The sequence below is a fragment of the Babylonia areolata genome, chromosome 32 (genome assembly GCF_041734735.1).
Source record: "Babylonia areolata isolate BAREFJ2019XMU chromosome 32, ASM4173473v1, whole genome shotgun sequence".
Classification (NCBI taxonomy): Eukaryota; Metazoa; Mollusca; class Gastropoda; order Neogastropoda; family Buccinidae; genus Babylonia; species Babylonia areolata.
Genome location: NC_134907.1, coordinates 9,406,818 through 9,427,813, shown reverse-complemented (window position 1 = coordinate 9,427,813; position 20,996 = coordinate 9,406,818). Strand labels below are relative to the sequence as shown.

At 41.7% G+C, this 20,996-nt stretch overlaps 1 protein-coding gene across 1 annotated transcript in view; it reads left to right on the top strand.

The window, feature by feature from the left end:
- Positions 1-20,606, top strand: part of LOC143276544 (serine/threonine-protein kinase DCLK3-like) — a 28,777-nt gene extending 8,171 nt beyond the window's left edge. The window contains exons 4-7 of the mRNA XM_076581104.1: positions 10,428-10,574; positions 13,165-13,297; positions 18,229-18,396; positions 20,363-20,606. Coding sequence (XP_076437219.1) covers positions 10,428-10,574; positions 13,165-13,297; positions 18,229-18,396; positions 20,363-20,595 — 681 coding nt within the window. The 3' untranslated portion in view covers positions 20,596-20,606. The remainder of the gene's footprint in view (positions 1-10,427; positions 10,575-13,164; positions 13,298-18,228; positions 18,397-20,362) is intronic.
- The last annotated feature ends 390 nt before the right edge of the window (positions 20,607-20,996 follow it).

Sequence of the window (20,996 nt, the reverse complement as noted above, 5' to 3'; positions counted from 1 at the left end):
GGGTGGGTGTTGGGGTAGGGCGGGGAGGGGGGGCGTTATGGTAGTGGTGAAGATAGGTAGGTGGGTGGAGGTGGGGGGGCGGTTGTGGTGATAGTGAAGGTAGGTGGGTGGGTGGGAGGGTTGTGGTGATGGTGGTGGTGAAGGTAGGTAGGTGGGTGGGTGGGAGTAGGGGTGGGGGGTTGTGGTGATAGTGGTGGTGAAGGTAGGTGGGTGGGTGGGCGGGTTGTGGTGATGGTGGTGGTGAAGGTAGGTAGGTGGGGGAGCAGGGGGGGGGGTTGTGGTGATGGTGGTGGTGAAGGTAGGTGGGTGGGTGGGTGGGTGGGGGTGGGGGGCTGTGGTGATGGTGGTGGTGAAGATAGGTAGGTGGGTGGGTGGGAGGGTTGTGGTGATGGTGGTGGTGAAGGTAGGTGGGTGGGTGGGGCTGGGGGGGTTGTGGTGATGGTGGTGGTGAAGGTAGGTAGGTGGGTGGGGCTGGGGGGGCTGTGGTGATGGTGGTGGTGAAGGTAGGTAGGTGGGTGGGGGTGGGGGGGCTGTGGTGATGGTGGTGGTGAAGGTAGGTAGGTGGGTGGGGGGCTGTGGTGATGGTGGTGGTGAAGGTGGGTGGGTGGGTGGGGGTGGGGGGGTTGTGGTGATGGTGGTGGTGAAGGTAGGTAGGTGGGTGGGGGGCTGTGGTGATGGTGGTGGTGAAGGTGGGTGGGTGGGTGGGGGTGGTTGTGGTGATGGTGGTGGTGAAGGTAGGTAGGTGGGTGGGTGGGGGTGGGAGGTTGTGGTGGTGGTGGTGGTGAAGGTTAGGTAGGTGGGTGAGGGTGGGGGGGGGGGGTTGTTGTGGTGGTGGTGGTGGTGGTGGTGTGCTGTAATGATATTAACTTCACTGAACGAGCACTGGGTTAACTTGGGGAGGTTGGGGAGGCGTGTAGAATTTGATGGTGTAGCGTAGAGATGGTGGGGTGTGAAGCTGCACAGTGGAGTGCTGTCATTACTAGCTTCACTGAACGAGCACTTAATTAACCTTGGGAAGTTGAAAAGCGTGTAGAATTCTAAGAGCTGAGGGATGTTTGGATATATATATATATATATATATATATATATATATATATATGTTTATATGTATGTATGTATGTATCTCTATCTATCTATCTATCTATCTATCTATAATATATATATATGGTGTGAGATGTTGCATGGAGTGGTGTTAAAATGGGTGTGGCATAGTATGGTGCAGCGTAGTGTAGTGTGGTGTAGTATGGTACGGTGTTGTTATTGGTGGTGGTGTGTTGTGTGGTGTGGTGTGGTGTGGTGTGGTGTTGTTATTAGTGGTGTGGTGTGGTATGGTGTTGTTATTAGTGGTGTGGCGTGGTGTGGTGTGGTATGGTGTGAAAGGGTGTGCTGTTTTATGGTGTGGTTTAGCATGGTGTGGTATGATGTAGTGTGGTGTGGTGTAATGTGGTATATTGTGGTGTAGTATAAAATAGTGTGGTGTTATTTGGTATATTGCAGTGTAATGTAAAATAGTGTGATGTTATTTGGTATATTGTGGTGTAGTGTAAAATGGTGTGGTGTAATGTGGTATATTGTGGTGTAGTGTAAAATGGTGTGGTGTAATGTGGTATATTGTAGTGTAGTGTAAAATGGTGTGGTGTTATTTGGTACATTGTGGTGTAGTGTAAAATGGTGTGGTGTAATGTGGTGTATTGTGGTGTAGTGTAAAATGGTGTGGTGTGTTGTGGTGTAGTATAAAATGGTGTGGTGTAATGTGGTATATTGTGGTGTAGTGTAAAATGGTGTGGTGTAATGTGGTACATTGTGATGTATTGTAAAATGGTGTGGTGTAATGTGGTATATTGCGGTGTAGTTTAAAATGGTGTGGTGTAATGTGGTATATTGTGGTGTAGTGTAAAATGGTGAGGTGTAATGTAGTATATTGTGGTGTAGTGTAAAATGGTGAGGTGTAATGTAGTATATTGTGGTGTAGTGTTATGAAAACGAAGCATTGTTCGACCAATTAAATCAGCAAGTCTCCATCGATTTCTGCCGTTATAGTGAACCACCGTGGGTTTTTTGGGGTTTTTTTTCTGCAGTGGTCTCATGTAGTGGTGGTACAGGGGAGTTGTAGCAAACATGTAGTAGGTGTGGGGTAGAGTGAGTCAATCTCAGCATACACACACACACACACACACACACACACACACACACACACACACACGGCAGACACGCACACACACACACACACACACACACGGCAGACACGCACACACGCACACACTCACACACACACACACACACACACACACACACACACACACACACGTGCGCGCATGGGCATGCACACACATGCATGCATGCAAGCATTCTCGCACACATACACATAAATGCATGCAGACACACACACACACACACACACACACACACACACACACACACACACACACGTTTATAATGTTACAGCATGGTTATTTCAGCCATGCAAGCAGGAACACTCGCGGCAGTCAGCTTGTCCAAATGACTTTCAAAACTTGCTGCACGGGCACGACATGAATACTTCATGGAGCAATCTGGCAAATAGCTGCAGCGACTGTCCTGACAATAACAGGCGTCGCTTTTACTGATGCGTTGTGTCTGAGTCATCAAGGGCAAAGAATGTGTTAACAGACCTCGTTTTAAGTACTGTAGTGAATAGCATACACCAAAAGTGAACTAGGCTAACAGACCTCGTTTTTAGACTGTAGCGAATAGCATACACCAAAAGTGAATTAGGCTAACAGACCTCGTTTTAAGACTGTAGTGAATAGCATACACCAAAAGTGAATTAGGCTAACAGACCTCGTTTTAAGACTGTAGTGAATAACATACACCAAAAGTGAATTAGGCTAACAGACCTCGTTTTAAGACTGTAGTGAATATCATACACCAAAAGTGAATTAGGCTAACAGACCCCTTTTTAAGACTGTAGTGAATAGCATACACCAAAAGTGAATTAGGCTAACAGACCTCGTTTTAAGACTGTAGTGAATAGCATACACCAAAAGTGAATTAGGCTAACGTACCTCGTTTTAAGACTGTAGCGAATAGCATACACCAAAAGTGAATTAGGCTAACAGACCTCGTTTTAAGACTGTAGCGAATAGCATACACCAAAAGTGAATTAGGCTAACAGACCACGTTTTAAGACTGTAGTGAATAGCATACACCAAAAGTGAATTAGGCTAACGTACCTCGTTTTAAGACTGTAGCGAATAGCATACACCAAAAGTGAATTAGGCTAACAGACCACGTTTTAAGACCGTAGTGAATAATATACACCAAAAGTGAATTAGGCTAACAGACCTCATTTTAAGACTGTAGTGAATAACATACACCAAAAGTGAATTAGGCTAACAAGACCATGTTTTAAGACTGTAGCGAATAGCATACACCAAAAGTGAATTAGGCTAACAGACCACGTTTTAAGACTGTAGTGAATAATATACACCAAAAGTGAATTAGGCTAACAGACCTCGTTTTAAGACTGTCGTGAATAATATACACCAAAAGTGAATTAGGCTAACAAGACCACGTTTTAAGACTGTAGCGAATAGCATACACCAAAAGTGAATTAGGCTAACAGACCTCGTTTTAAGACTTTAGCGAATACCATACACCAAAAGTGAATTAGGCTAACAGACCTCGTTTTAAGACTGTAGCGAATAGCATACACCAAAAGTGGATTAGGCTAACAGACCTCGTTTTAAGACTGTAGCGAATAGCATACACCAAAAGTGAATTAGGCTAACAGGCCAAAATCAAATCAATCTTCTTTTTTCAGTTTCTTTTCCCGCTGTTACTATGTTTTTGTCCAATTTGTCTTTTCTCCTTTCCCAATATATGTATTTATTCATTTATGTCGTCTTGTCAGTTGTCCATAAAAATTGTTATAAAAATGGGTAAAAAAAAAAAAATAATAATAAGTTTGGGGGGTCTCGGGGGGGGGGGGGGGGGGGGGGGAGTTTATCAAATTTGCAAATGCTGTCTAGACACTCATTTTGGGTTAAAAGACATTTTCATTTCCTCAGCTTTGTTATGTGATTCTGTCATGCATTTGGAAATATTTATTCTGGGCATGAAATTGTTATTTTGTAGTAATCCTCTATTCTCCAGTGGGAGTTGTACGATAATTGAAACTTGAAACTTGGAGAGAAAAAAAAATCAAACTAATCATTTTGTAAAACACTACTTTTTTCCTCGTCAGTTACCCACACACCAAAAAACATTCCAGTTATGCCCTGATGACGATCATAACAAAATCCACAACAGAATCGGTCATTTCATGAAATGCTGCTTTATTCTCATCAGTCACCCACCAAAAACAATTCAACAATCCCATGATAATTATCCTAACAAAATCCACAACAAAATCAGTCATTTCGTAAAAGCTCTGCTTTGTTCTTGTCAGTCACCCACCAAAAACATTCCAACTGTACCATGATTATCATATTCTTATCAGTCAACTACCAGAAACATTCCAACTTTTCCATGATTATCATAACGAAATACACAACAAAATCAGTCATTTCGTAAAACGCTGCTTTTACCTCATCTGTCACCCATGTACCAAAAACATTCTAGGTATGCCAAAATAATCAGTCGTAATGAAATCAACAACAAAATCAGTCATTTCATGAAATACTGCTTTATTATCATCAGTCACCCACCAAAAAACATTTCAACTACGCCATGATAATTAATTATGATAATGAAATCCACAACAAAATCAGTCATTTCATATAATGCTGCACTTTGTCCTAGTGACCCCCACCCATCAAAAACGTTCCAGCTATACCATTTGTATTTGTATTTCTTTTTATCACAGCAGACTTCTCTGTGTGAAATTCGGGCTACTCTCCCCAGGGAGAGCGCATCGCTATAATACAGCGCCACCCATTTTTTTGTATTTTTTCCTGTGTGCAGTTTCATTTGTTTTCCCTATCAAAGTGGATTTTTCTATAGAATTTTGCCAGGAACAACCCTCTTGTTGCCGTGGGTTCTTTTACATGTGTTGGGTGCATGCTGCACACGGGACCTCGGTTTATCGTCTCATCCGAGTGACTAGCGTCCAGACCACCACTCAAGGTCTAGTGGAGGGGGAGAAGATATCGGCAGCTTAGCCGTGATTCGAACCAGCACGCTCAGATTTTCTCGCTTCCTAGGCGGACGCGTTACCTCTAGGCCATCACTCCATGATAACTATCCTAACAAAATCCACACCAGAATCACCGATTCCATGTAACGCTGCTTTTTTCCTCGTCACTCACCCACCCACCAAAAAACAAACCAACTGTGCCATGATAATTATCAGAACAGAATCCACAACAAAATCAGTCATTTCATAAAACACAGCTTTGTCCTAGTCACCCACCCACCCACCCAACAAAAACATTCCAGCTTTGCCCAAATAATGATCATAACGAAATCCTCAGCAAAATCAACCATTGCATATACTGCTGCTTTTTCCTTGTCAGTCACCCACCCACCGAAAACATTCCATTTGTGCGAAAATAATTAATCATGACAAAGTCCACAACAAAATCAGTCATTTCATGAAACGCTGCCACCAAAAACATTCCATTTGTGCCAAAACAGTTAATCATGACAAAATCCACAACAAAATCAGTCATTTCATGTAACGCTGCCACCGAAAACATTGCAGTTGTGCCAAAATAATTAATCATCACGAAATCCACAACAAAATCGGTCATTTCATGAAACGCTGCTTTGTCCTAGTCACCCACCCACCCACCCACCCACCAAAAACATTGCAGTTGTGCCAAAATAATGAATCATAACAAAATCAGTCATTTCATGAAACGCTGCTTTGTCCTAGTCACCCAACAACCCACCCACCAAAAACATTCCATTTGTGCCAAAATAATTAATCATGACAAAGTCCACATAACAATCAGTCATTTCATGTAACGCTGCCACCAAAAACATTCCATTTGTGCCAAAATAATTAATCATGACAAAGTCCACATAACAATCAGTCATTTCATGTAACGCTGCCACCGAAAACATTCCATTTGTGCCTAAATAATTAATAATGACAAAGTCCACAACAAAATCAGTCATTTCATGAAATGCTGCTTTGTCCTGGTCACCCACCCACCCACCCACCAAAAACATTCCAGTTGTGCCAAAATAATTAATCATGACAAAGTCCACAAAACAGTCAGTCATTTCATGTAACGCTGCCACCGAAAACATTCCATTTGTGCGAAAATAATTCATCATGACAAAGTCCACAACAAAATCGGTCATTTCACGTAACACTGCCACCGAAAACATTGCAGTTGTGCCAAAATAATTAATCATAACAAAGTCCACAAAACAGTCATTTCATGTAACGCTGCCACCAAAAACATTCCATTTGTGCCTAAATAATTAATCATGACAAAGTCCACAACAAAATCAGTCATTTCATGAAATGCTGCTTTGTCCTAGTCACCCACCAACCCACCCACCGAAAACATTCCATTTGTGCCTAAATAATTAATCATGACAAAGTCCACAACAAAATCAGTCATTTCATGAAACGCTGCTTTGTCCTAGTCACCCACCCACCCACCCACCAAAAACATTGCAGTTGTGCCAAAATAATGAATCATAACAAAGTCCACAACAAAATCAGTCATTTCATGAAACGCTGCTTTGTCCTAGTCACCCACCAACCCACCCACCCACCAAAAACATTGCAGTTGTGCCAAAATAATGAATCATAACAAAGTCCACAACAAAATCAGTCATTTCATGAAATGCTGCTTTGTCCTAGTCACCCACCCACCCACCCACCAAAAACATTGCAGTTGTGCCAAAATAATGAATCATAACAAAGTCCACAACAAAATCAGTCATTTCATGTAACACTGCCATCAAAAACATTCCATTTGTGCCAAAATAATTAATCATGACAAAGTCCACAACAAAATCAGTCATTTCATGAAACGCTGCTTTGTCCTAGTCACCCACCCACCCACCCACCCACCAAAAACATTGCAGTTGTGCCAAAATAATGAATCATAACAAAGTCCACAACAAAATCAGTCATTTCATGAAACACTGCTTTGTCCTAGTCACCCACCAACCCACCCACCCGACAAAAAAAAGCATTCCAGCTGTGCCAAAATAATGATCATCCGTAACGAAATCCACAACAAACGTTCAGCGCAGTTGATTAAGCTGCACTGTGTGTTGGGCAGTAAACCCGTGAAATCCTGCGCACAGTTTTATTCTACTCTGCGAGGCCAGGTGACAGGAGGACCAAAGAACTGTTGGTGGTGTATTGAAAACCGCGATCCTGTGTACGGGGGCTGAGGGATAATCTTAATCCTTGGATTAGGGACACCAAGCCAGTTTGTACAGCGGTTTTGGTTTGCCTCACTGCCCATGGGTTAGCGGAAAGTATTTAGGTGGGGTGGGTGGGTGAGGGGGGGATGAATATGGTGGAGGGAGGGGTGGGGTGCAGGGAGGTTGGGTGTGTGTGTGTGTGCGCGCGCATGTGCATGTGTTTGTGTGTGTGTGTGTGTTTGTATGTGTGTGCATGTGTGTGTGTGTGCATGAGTGTGTGTGTGTGTGCATGTGCGTGTGGGTGTGTGCGTGCGTGTGTGCATGTGTGTGTGTGTGTGTGGAGTTGGGGAAGGCATGGCTGATTTTCAGTGAGAGAGCATGTGTGTGTATACATGTGTGTACACATGTGACAGAGAGAGAGAGACAGAGAGTGTGTGTATGTGGGGGGTTGGCGGGGGGGGGGGGGTTGGGGAAGGCATGGCTGATTTTCAGTGAGAGAGCATGTGTGTGTATGTGTGTACACATGTGACAGAGAGAGACAGACAGAGAGTGTGTGCATGTGTGTGTGTGTGGAGTTGGGGAAGGCAGGGCTGATTTTCAGTGAGAGAGCATGTGTGTGTGGGTGTACACTGTGCCAGAGGGAGACAGAGAAAGAGAGAGAGAGTGTGTGTGTGTGGGGGGGGGGGGGTAGTGGTAAGTGAGTTTGTCAGAGACAGAGAGTGGGTTTGGGTAAGTCTGAGAGAGTCTGTGTATATATATATGTGTGTGTGTGTGTGTGTGTGTGTGTGTGTGTGCATAAGAGAGACAGAGAGTGTGTGTAGTTATGTAAATATTTCACATGTTGTGTACCTGTATGCGTACGTAAGAGAATGCTTACAAAATGTTGTGTGCATAAGAGAGAGAGACGTGTGTGCGATATGCAAACATTTCTCATTGTGTGTGTATGTGTGCGTGAGAGAGAGAGAGAGAGATGTTTACTATATGTTAACATTTCCCAGGTTTGTGTGTGTGTGTTTGTGTGAGAGAGAGACATGTTTATAACATGTAAACATTTCCCAGGTTCTGTGTGTATGTGTGCATGAGAGGGAGAGAAAGAGAGAGATAGCATGTGTACAATATGTAAACAGGTTATATGTGTATGAGAGAGAGAGAGAGAGATGTTTACAATATGTAAACATTTCCCAGGTTGTCTGTATATGTATGCGTGTGAGAAAGAGAGAGAGTGTGTGTATACAAAATTATGTCAACATTTCCCAGGTTGTGTATGTTTACACGTGCGCATGAGAGAGAGTGTTTACAAATTGTTAACATTTCTCAGGTTGTATGTGTATGTGTGCATGAGAGAGAGAAGGAGAGTCTAGAATATGTAAACATTTCCCAGGTTGTGTGTGTGAGAGAGACAGTGTGTGTACAATATATATGTAAACATTGACCAGCTTTAGGTCATAAGGAACTTTGATGGAAGTTCACCCACTCACTCAAACAGGAATCAATATATTATGTCTGCACTCATGTCTCTTTTTTATTTCTGATTTTTTTTTTTTTTTTTTTTTTTTTTTTTTTTTTTTTTTTTAATTGAAAAGAAAACAGAACCAAACAACAACAAAAAACGGAAGGAAAAAAAACCCACATATATATCTGTATATATCGGGTGTCCCAAAAAAAGTGAACCACTTTTTGACAAGTATTTTCTCAGTGATAGAGAAACCGAATTCATTGAGAATTTTCACACAGTACCCTTAGGGTATCATCAACAAGTCTGTAAAATATCTAAAAGTTTGGTTGCAAATTATGCGAGTATTGTCAAATTCAATACAGCATGTCAAAAAATCCAATATCAGAGCTGTGCAATGTGACCATCATGTTCATGCCAGCTGCCAGGTGTTGGCATCTGTCAATCAATGTCAGTCTAAAAATAGCATATGTCTGGGTGTCAAGTCTATTGATTTTTTTTTATTGTCATCTGTATCCAAAGCACTGGATCGGTTAAAGCGTTGGTTAGACTTTCAATCTGAGGGTCCCAGAGTTCGAATACCGGTCACAGCACCTGCTTGGTAAAGGGTGGAGGTTTTGCCGATCTCCCAGGTCGTCAGATATGCAGACCTTAGTGCCTGAACTCCCTGGTGTGTATACTCATTCAGATGAGATGATAAACCAAGGTCCTGTGTGCGGCATGCACTTACCGCACGTAAAAGAACCCACAGCAACAAAATGGTTGTCCCTGGCAAAATTCAGTAGAAAAATCCACTTCGATAGTAAAAACAAATAAAACTGCACACAGGAAAAAATACAAAAAAAAAAGAAAAAGAAAAGGGTGGCGCTCTCAGTTTAGTGATGCACTCTCCCCGGGGATAGCAGCCCAAATTTCACATAGAGGAATCTGTTGTGACAAAGAAGAGAAATACAAATACAATACAAGATCAAATATTCACATTAAATATCCCTTAACTCACTCAGTACGGCAAGTCCTCTCTTCTCCTCTACACAGACCCCTCGGATGTCCAGTAGGTGTCTGAATGACCCGACCTTTAGCTTCCGTCGTCAGAATTGTGGTATTCTTTGTCAACATTCACCTCTTCAGTATAAGAGCCTTCCGCCTGCAATATTTTGATGATGGTAATTAGGCTGAAACGCTGTTAACGTCGTCTCTTTCGCCGTTCGTATGGAAAGAGTTAATCCATGTCGGTGCTTGGTAAGTTATGGAAAGAAGAACATACCTGGCATGGCCCTCACAACCGCCCTCACAGTCCGCTCACAATGGACTGTTCCAGGGGGGACTGTGTTGATTACGACTATGATCACAGTGGACTGTTCCACAGGGGGACTGTGTTGATTACGACCATGATCACAATGGACTATTCCAGGGGTGGGGACTGTGTTGATTACGACCATGACCAAAGGGACTGTTCCAGTGTTGATTATGACCATGATCACAATGGACTGTTCCAGTGTTGATTATGACCATGATCACAATGAACTATTCCAGGGGTGGGGGACTGTGTTGATTACGACCATGACCAAAGGGACTGTTCCAGTGTTGATTATGACCTTGATCACAATGGACTGCTCCAGTTGTTGATTACGACCATGGTCACAATGGACTGTTCCAGGGGGGGGATCTGTTTGACGCCATCACGCAGAGCGTCAAGTTTGGTGAGGTGGACTCTTTCAGCATGGTGAAGGACATGTGCAACGCCCTCTACTATCTCCACTCCCGCTCCATCGTCCACCGGGACCTCAAGCCTGAAAACTTGCTGGTATGGCATTTATGTTCATATGTATTAAAAAACAAACAAAAACAAAAAAACACAGAATATTTTTTTTTTGGGGGGGGGAAAGGAAAAGAGAATTCAAGTTTGTTTATTTTACGGGTGGAAATAGTGCTAAAATGTTAACAAATGTATAAGACACAACACCCAAGTGCAGTTATGTTGTTTCCTTCACTATCATTGTGGTTTTAAACATAACTATGAATTACCACTCACACACACACACACACACACACACACACACACACACACACACAAACACACAATATTACAACATGAAAACTCACAGTAAACAATGTTTCGGCTTGAAGCTTTCACTTGGAGGGTTTCAAAGTAGATCAACCCCCCCCCAAAATGATAGTTTCAAGCTAAAATGTTATGTGGTTGTTGTTTTTTTCAAACCCCACTTCTGACACAACCCCAACCCCTTCCTGTTGATCTACCTTGTAGCATGTAATCATCATCAGGATAACCAGAATCACTTCAGTTGATCAACAACAACATTACTTTTGTTTTCTATCACATGTTCATGGTTGCTGCAGTCGCAGTTGTGTGGAAAATCAAACAAAATTCTAGCCACCTCCTCTGTACTATACGTTCTGGCAGCCGTGTTGGCATGCTCAACAGCTTTTCGCTATATAAAATGGGGGGGGGGGAAACAACAACAACAACATTAAATCAAGCCAAAACTTGCCAAGAAATACCTTTTAAACACTCATCAATGCTGTCGCCATTTGCAAGGGAGGTAAGCGATGCAAATGAGTGGTTGGACACCTGATTATGCAGTTGCTCCTAAACTGCGGATATATTTGTGGTCAGAAGTGAAAGGCTTGACTGATAGTGTTTGGTTGATCTGACAGGTACACTGGAACAAGGACGGCACCATCACACTTTGAAGATGATAGAGGTGTGTTTACCTGACAGGTATGCTGAAACAAGGACGGATCCATCACACTTTTAAGATGATAGAGGTGTGTTTACCTGACAGGTATGCTGAAACAAGGACGGCACCATCACACTTTTAAGATGATAGAGGTGTGTTTACCTGACAGGTATGCTGAAACAAGGACGGCACCATCACACTTTTAAGATGATAGAGGTGTGTTTACCTGACAGGTACACCGGAACAAGGACGGCACCATCACACTTTTAAGATGATAGAGGTGTGTTTACCTGTCAGGTATGCTGAAACAAGGACGGCACCATCACACTTTTAAGATGATAGAGGTGTGTTTACCTGACAGGTACGCTGAAACAAGGACGGCACCATCACACTTTTAAGATGATAGAGGTGTGTTTACCTGACAGGTACACCGGAACAAGGACGGCACCATCACACTTTTAAGATGATAGAGGTGTGTTTACCTGACAAGTACACCAGAACAAGTACGGCACCATCACACTTTTAAGATGATAGAGGTGTGTTTACCTGACAGGTACGCTGAAACAAGGACGGCACCATCACACTTTTAAGATGATAGAGGTGTGTTTACCTGACAGGTACGCTGAAACAAGGACGGCACCATCACTTTTAAGATGATAGAGGTGTGTTTACCTGACAGGTATGCCGAAACAAGGACGGCACCATCACACTTTTAAGATGATAGAGGTGTGTTTACCTGACAGGTACGCAGAAATAAGTACGGCACCATCACACTTTTAATATGATAGAGGTGTGTTTACCTGTCAGGTACGCAGAAACAAGTACGGCACCATCACACTTTTAATATGGTAGAGGTGTGTTTACCTGACAGGTACGCAGAAACAAGTACGGCACCATCACACTTTTAATATGATAGAGGTGTGTTTACCTGACAGGTACGCAGAAACAAGTACGGCACCATCACACTTTTAATATGATAGAGGTGTGTTTACCTGACAGGTACGCAGAAACAAGTACGGCACCATCACACTTTTAATATGATAGAGGTGTTTACCTGACAGGTACGCAGAAACAAGTACGGCACCATCACACTTTTAATATGATAGAGGTGTGTTTACCTGTCAGGTACACCGGAACAAGGACGGCACCGTCACACTTTGAAGATGATAGAGGTGTGTTTACTCGACAGGTATGCTGCAACAAGGATGGCACCATCACTTTTAAGATGATAGAGATGTGTTTACCTGTCAGGTACGCCGAAACAAGGATGGCACCATCACACTTTTAAGATGATAGAGGTGTGTTTACCTGACAGGTACGCTGAAACAAGGACGGCGCCATCACACTTTTAAGATGATAGAGGTGTGTTTACCTGTCAGGTACGCTGAAACAAGGACGGCACCATCACACTTTTAAGATGATAGAGGTGTGTTTACCTGACAGGTACGCTGAAACAAAGACGGCACCATCACTTTTAAGATGATAGAGGTGTGTTTACCTGACAAGTACACCAGAACAAGGACGGCACCATCACTTTTAAGATGATAGAGGTGTGTTTACTCGACAGGTACGCCGAAACAAGGATGGCACCATCACACTTTTAAGATGATAGAGGTGTGTTTACTCGACAGGTACGCCGAAACAAGGATGGCACCATCACACTTTTAAGATGATAGAGGTGTGTTTACTCGACAGGTACACCGGAACAAGGACGGCACCATCACCCTTAAGCTGGCAGACTTTGGCCTGGCCATGGAGGTGAAGGAGAACATCTTCACTGTCTGCGGAACTCCCACCTATGTGGCTCCGGAAATCCTCACTGAAATAGGTGAGAGAGAGAGAGAGAGACTTTTATATTTTTGCACCCTTTTTTTCTTCCTTTTTTTTTTTTTTTTTTTTTTTTTTTTTTAACAGGTTTTGGGTTGGAGACTCATGGCTTCATTATGATTGTTATATTTATTATCGTTATTATTACTGATATTATGATTGTTGTTTTTCTCTTACGCGAAAATCCTGACTGAAATCGGTGCGACCACTTCACATTTTTTGTCTTCCTTTTTTTTCTTTCTTTCGTTTTTTTTTTGGGGGGAGGGCAGGGGTTCACATTTTTTGGGTGGGTGTATTATGGCTTCATTCTTCTTTTTTCTTCTTCTTGTTATCATTATTCTTGTCATTATGATCATTGTTATCATCATTATCATTATTGTTGATTTTTTCTTAAAGGGAAATCCTCACTGAAATTGGTGAGACCGCTTCACATTTTGAGCTTTACATATTGTTTGGGGAGGTGCAATTTGGCTTCATTATTCTTTTTATTATTAGTAGTAGTAGTATTGCTGTCTGTTGCTGCTGTCTATCCCATAGTCTTGTGGACCGTTGGGGCGCCACAGGTGATCTGGCAACCAGCATCCTCCAATCCTCTCGGTTTTCTGACCTGATTGTATCGCTCAACCTCAAGCCCGTCCATTCTGGGATATTGTCCTCCCATCTCTTCCTCTGTCTGCCTCTCCTTCTCCCTCCTTGCACTGTGCCCTGCAGGAATGTCTTGGCAAGCCCTGATGATCTCATGACATGGCCATACCATTTGAGCTTGCGTCTCTTGACCAAGGTCAACAGGTCTTCGTAGGGCCCAATGACTTGTCTGATTCTGTTTCGAACTTCTTCGTTCGTGATATGATCTTTGTAGGAGATGCCCAGGAGTCTTTGAAAGCATCTCATCTCAGTGGACTGTATTCTCTTTTCTATTTCAGCTGTTAAGGTCCACGATTCACATGCATACAAGAGTATTTATGTCACCAGGGTACGCATCAGTCTTTGAGCCGAGTGCAATGTTCCGGTCGTTCCAGATGTACCTCAGTTTTGTGAGCGCTGCTGTCGCCTGTGCAATCCCGGAGAGTACTTCGGGTTTGGATCCCTCGTCTGTCACAATTGTTCCCAGGTATTTAAAGCTGTGGACAGTTTCTAGCTTCTGGCCATCCACTCTTATGTCAGTGCTGATGTCATTGGTGTTGTTGGTCATCAGTTTGATCTTCTCTGCACTGATCTGCATGCCATAGGCTCTAGAGGCTTTATCAAGGTGGTCCACTAAGCTAGCTAGCTCCTCTTCTTTTCCTGCTAGGCCATCAATATTGTCGGCGAAACGTAAGTTGGTGACTGCTCTGCCTCCGATGTTGACTGTTCCTTTGTGGTCTTCAAGTGCATCAGTCATGATTCTTTCCAGGAAGATGTTGAAGAGAGTTGGTGAGAGTAAACAGCCTTGCCTTACTCCAACTGTGGTTCTGAACCAGTCCCCAATGTTACTGTTGAAGTAGACTGCGCTGGTGGCTTTGTCATAGAGGTTCTGTATCACTCGGGTCAGGTTGGCATTGATGTTATACAACCTCATGGTGGCCCATAAAGCTGCATGCCATACTCGGTCAAACGCCTTCTTGAAATCCACAAAGACATGGTAGAGGTCTTGCTGATGTTGGAGGTACCTCTCGCACAGTATCCTGAGGTTGAAGATTTGCTCTGTTGTACTGCGCCCTGGTCTGAAACCTGCTTGTTCCTCTGCGATGATCTTCTCCGCTTGTGGCTTCAATCTGTTTAGCAGGATCTTTAGCATGACTTTGCTGGGATGGCTTATTAGGCTGATCGTGCGGTAGTTCTGGCACTGTTGTAGATTGCCTTTCTTGGGGAGAGTGATGATCAGTGACTGGGTCCACGGTGTTGGCCACTCCCCTGTCTGCCAGATCTTGTTGCAGATGGTTGTGAGGGCTGTGATCATTGCTTCTCCCCCTGCTTGGACCAGCTCTGCTGGGATATTATCCACTCCTACTGACTTCCCCTTTTTCAGCGATTTTACAGCTGCTTCCACTTCTTCTCGAAGGATGGGGTGGTTGTCGTTGTTGGTTGCTGGAGGGACGTTCAGTACCTCTGGGTCTCCCATGGCTCTGTGACCATAGTAGTATTAGCATTATTGTTATTATTATTATTGTTGGTGCTGGTGGTGGTGGTGGTGGTGTTCATTTTTTTCTTTAGAGTGGAAATCCTCACAGAAATCAGTGAGACTGCATGATATTTGTGGCCTTTTTTTTCTTTTTCTTTCTTTTTTTTTTTTTTTCTTCTTTTTTATACACATTTTGGGGTGGGCACATCATGTATTGTTATTACTACTACTACTACTACTACAACTACTACTGTTATCATCATCATCATCATCATCATCATCATCATTAATAATGATATTATTATTATTATTATTATTATCATTATTATTATTATTAGTTTTTTTTATTGTGAAAACTTCTCTAGAAATCAGTGGGACTGCAACACATTTGGTCGCTCTTTTTTTTTTTTTTTCTCTCTTTTTTTTTTCTTTTTTTTTACATGTTTGGGTTGTTGCATCACAGCTTTATTCAAATTATTGTGATGATTGTAATCATTACTAACTTCTTTTTTTTTTCTTTTTTTTTTAATAGCACATGCTCACAGAACACTTTTTACTTCACAGTGACACTTAATCAGTGAGACTGCATCACATTTACGGAATACTTTTGCACAAACAATACACAAGAATTGCCGTCAGTACACACAAATAGATTAGACAGAAAATGTGTAAATGCTAAGTTAATGTGAACCTCACAAGCACTAGCACCCCGCCTAGGAAGCAAGAGAATCTAAGCGCGCTGGTTCGAATCATGGCTAAGCTGCCGATATTTTCTCCCCCTCCACTAGACCTTGAGTGGTGGTCTGGGCGCTAGTTATTCGGATGAGACGATAAACCGAGGTCCTGTGTGCAGCATGCACTTAGCGCACGTAAAAGCACCCACGACAACAAAAGTGTTGTTCCTGGCAAAATTCTGAAGAAAAATCCACTTTGATAGGAAAAATAAATAAAACTGCATGCAGGAAAAAAAACAACAAAAAAAATGGGTGGCGCTGTAGTATAGTGAGACGCTCTCCCTGGGGAGAGCAGCCTGAATTTCACACAGAGAAATCTGTTGTGATAAAAAGAAATACAAATACTAATGACGCTGGTGGAGGTAGGTCTCCCGCTCTCACCCTGTCTCCCACGTTTGACTGGAAAATCAAACTAAGCGTTGAGTGATTCGGATGAAACGATAAAATGAGGTCCCGTGAGCAGCATGCATTTGCCGCATTGAAAAGAACCCAAGGCAGCGTTTAAGTGTTGCCCTCTGGCAAAATTCTGTAGTCGAATGGATTTCTTCTAGCGGAAAAAAATCTTTTAATGTGGGGTATTTTATCTTCTACATGCATATATATACACACAAAGGGGGTTCAGGCACTAGCAGGTCTGCACACATGTTGACCTGGGAGATGGGAAAAACCTCCATCCTTAGCCCACCATTTGCGATAGGGGATAGGGACCAAACTCAGGAAAGTCGTGCAAGCATCCAGCGCTCTAACATTTTTTACCACCGCACCCGTCACCCGCGCGTAAAAAAACACTTTTCATAGGTGAAGGGAAGTAACTCTTCTTCATAGAGGAGAAATAACTCTTCTTCATGTGAAGGAGAGTAACTCTTCTTCATAGGTGAAGGGAAATAACTCTTCTTCATGGGTAAAGGGAAGTAACTCTTCATAGTTCAAGGGAAACAACTTCTTGTGAAGGGGAGTAAGTCTTCACAGGTTTAGGGAAATAACTCTTCTTAGGTGAAGGAAAATAACTTCTTCGTAGAAGGGAAATATATAACTGTTCTTCATGTGAAGGAGGGTAAGTCTTCTTCGTAGGTGAAGGGAGATAACTCTTCTTCATGGGGAAAGGGAATTAACTCTTCTTCATAGGTGAAGGCAAATAATATTTCTCCATCAGTGAAGGGAATTAACTCTCTTTGATTGCAGACAATCCCCAGCTGGACTTTCGGTCTTTTTGTGTCGTTTGTTCCAGAAAATTTTTTTGTGAACATCTCAGGGATCCGCTTGTTCAACATGCATTCTTTTCGGTTTTGATAAAGAGTCAGGGACGCATAATATTATTTTTATGTTATCAGAAGACTTGTGAGACACATGTGAGAACTGCTCAATGGAAAACTAATGAACAAAGGTGGAAAAAAAAAGTGCAGGTTCAAAAGAAGTGTTGTGCAGGATATGGATCTTGTGCATTTATGGATTAGTATTTTGTTGTTGTTGTTTTTTTCTTTATGTTTGTTTGGTTTTTTTGTTTTGTTTGTTGGTTTGGTTTTTTTTTTACTTTATAGTTGTTTCTTAAGCCATCCAAAATGCGCATGATAAGTGGTCCTTTTTTCCTTATGTTTTTGTCGATTCTGCATATATTACAAAGTATTTTGCAGTGTTGAGGTAAAAAAAAAAAAAAAGAATGACCTTACTAAAAACTGGGTAACTGCCAGACATGGAAGAAATTCATGAAATCCCCTAATGTTATTACTTTGTTTATAGTTTATCTGGCTAACTGCCAGCCGCAGAAGAGATCCATGAAATCCCTCGCATTATTCTATTTTATTTTATTTTAATTATATTTTATTTATCTTACTGACTAATGTCCTGTGTGTGTGTGTGTGTGTGTGTGTGTGTGTGTGTGTGCGTGTGTGTGTATATATATATGTACCCGCATGCATGTGTGTGTGTGTGTGTGCGCACAGGTTTGTGTATGAAATTTCATACTTTAATGCATACGTAATATGTATGTAAAACTTTTGATTGTAAACGCTGTGAGCTTCTAAACTGGGAAGTGTTAGTAAGAGTGTGGATTTTTTTTTTTTTTTTTTTTTTTCAAATGTTCCTGGCATTTCCTTGCAGGTTACGGACTGGAAGTGGACATGTGGGCAGTAGGGGTGATAACTTACATCCTGCTGTGTGGGTTTCCTCCCTTCCGCAGCCCCGATCGCAACCAGACAGAGCTTTTCGAGTTCATCAAAGCCGGGGAATACGAGTTTCTCTCCCCTTATTGGGACAATGTCTCCGACAGTAAGCTCTCTTTCATAGAGTGGTGACAGTCTTGTTGATGAAAATATGTTGTAACAGTTTCTGTATTCAGTGTATTAGAATAAGTTCTTCTCTTTCATAAAGTCATGACAGTTTTGTTGATGAAAATATTTCCTGAGGATGTCAGTTTTTCAGTATATTAGTCAGAGTAAATTCTCTTTCATGAAGGGGTGTTAGTCGTTGAAGAAACTATTTTCTAAGAGTCTCTAAATTCAATGTATTAGTCAATAAGTTTCTTTCATGAGGACGTGACAGTTTTGTTGACAAAAACATTTCATGACAATATCTATTTTCAGTATATTAGACAGAGTAAATTCTCTTTCATGAAGGGGTGTTAGTCGTTGAAGAAACTATTTTCTAAGAGTCTCTAGATTCAATGTATTAGTCAATAAGTTTCTTTCATAAGGACGTGACAGTTTTGTTGACGAAAACATTTCATGACAATATCTACTTTCAGTGTGTTAGACAGAGCATGTTCTCTTTCATAAAGTTGTAACAGTTTTGTTGACGAGAATGTTTCATGACAATATCAATTAATTTTTCAGCGTATTAGAATAAGTTCTTTTTGGTTAGGTCATGACACTTTTGTTAACGAAAACATTTCATAACAAAATCTGTTTTCAATGTATTAGACAGAGTAAGTTCATTTCATGAAGTCATTAATAGCTTTGTTGATGAAAATGTTTCATAACAATATGTATTTTTCAATATATCAGCTTCAAGGACCGCTTTTGAAAAGAAAAGATTTTGAAATAATAATTGTTGGCTTATTGTTTTTGAGAAGTATTTAATTTGTTTTTTTCCCATGTGTTAGAATAGTTATTGCCACACACAATTTCCAAAGGTGTATGAGTGTGTATGCCTGCATTTGTGTGTGTGTTTGTGTGTGTTATAGTGTGCCCATGCATGCATGCATGTGTAAGCGTGTGTGTGTGCTTTGTATCTGACTTATATATTGTTATTATTGTTATTAATTGGCAGTATTTCTGAAAAAACTCACCATATGTATGTCCGTTATTGTTATTGTTTGGCAGTATTTTTGATAAAACATGCTGTATAAGTGTCAGTTATAAGTATTATTATTACGAATTGGCAGTATTTCTGAAAAAATGCGCTATATAAATATGTATTATTATTATTAATATTATTATTATTATTTGGCAGTATTTCTGAAAAAACACGCTATATAAATGTCCGTTAATATTAATATTAATAATGGCAGTATTTCTGAAAAGATCATGCTATATAAATGTCCGTTATTATTATTATCATTAATTACCAGTGCTTCTGAAAAAAAACTTATTTTATCAATGTCTGTTGATGTTATTATTTTTATTAATTGGCAGTATTTCTGAAAAGTTGCGTTATATAAATGTCCATTATTATTATTATTATTGTTGTTGTTGTTATTAATTGGCAGTATTTCTGAAAAGTTGCATTATATAAATGTCCATTATTATTATTATTGTTGTTGGTGTTATTAATTGGCAGTATTTTTGGAAAAAGTGTGCCATATGAAGTTAATGTCCGTTTTTTCTATTATTAATTGGCAGTATTTATGAGAAAAAATAAAGACAAGCTATATAAATGTCCGTTGTTATTATCAACCCCTTCAGTGCAAGGGGAAAAACAATAGACAGTGGTGTTTCAAGTCATAAAACAATATCCAAAACAATAAGCCTAAAACTGAGAAAGTGGTCTGGAGATATATATATACCACTCTGGATAAACTTTGTGAATTATCAACCTTCCAGAGTTATATCCCTTCTTCTGATAGCATCCTCAGTGATGTCACCACGCACATACGTGATATGTTCAGCGGTACGCAAGGGGGTTAATTGTTAGTTTGCTCTGGGCCCCTGTGCTTAGAAGATAGAGCATGTTGTGGATACCAGTTATTATCATTATTATTACTATGATCAAAACTGAGTTCTCTCCCATGTTCCAGGCGCCAAAGACCTGATCCGGCGCCTCCTGGTGGTGAAGAAGTCCAAGCGCTACACAGCCGTCGATGTGCTGAGCCACCCCTGGGTGGTGTGCGGGGGTGACACCAGCCGGCCCTTGCCAGGCATCGCCAGCCTCAGCTCCTACTGCAAGGAGATTCGCCACGACCTGCAGGACCAAGCCAAACGGAACTACGACAACTACCAGAAGGCCAAGGAGAGGCACAGGGAGGAGTGAGACGACGTGATGAAAAAACATGCAGTGGGGAGAGGGGGGGGCGGGGGAGGGGGGGGGGGTTGACGAAAGGGAATCTCTCCACCAGTGAGGAGTGAGAGGACGTGATGAAAACATGCAGCGCTTTGTTGAGGGGGGTAACAAAAAGGAATCTTCTCCACCAGTGAGGAATGAGATGACATGATGAAAACATGCAGCGCTTTGTTGAGGGGGGTAACAAAAAGGAATCTTCTCCACCAGTGAGGAATGAGATGACATGATGAAAACATGCAGCGCTTTGTTGAGGGGGGTATCGAAAAGGAATCTTCTCCACCAGTGAGGAATGAGATGACATGATGAAAAAACATGCATAGGGGGGTAACAAAAGGGAATCTCTCCAACAGTGAGGAATGAGATGACATAAT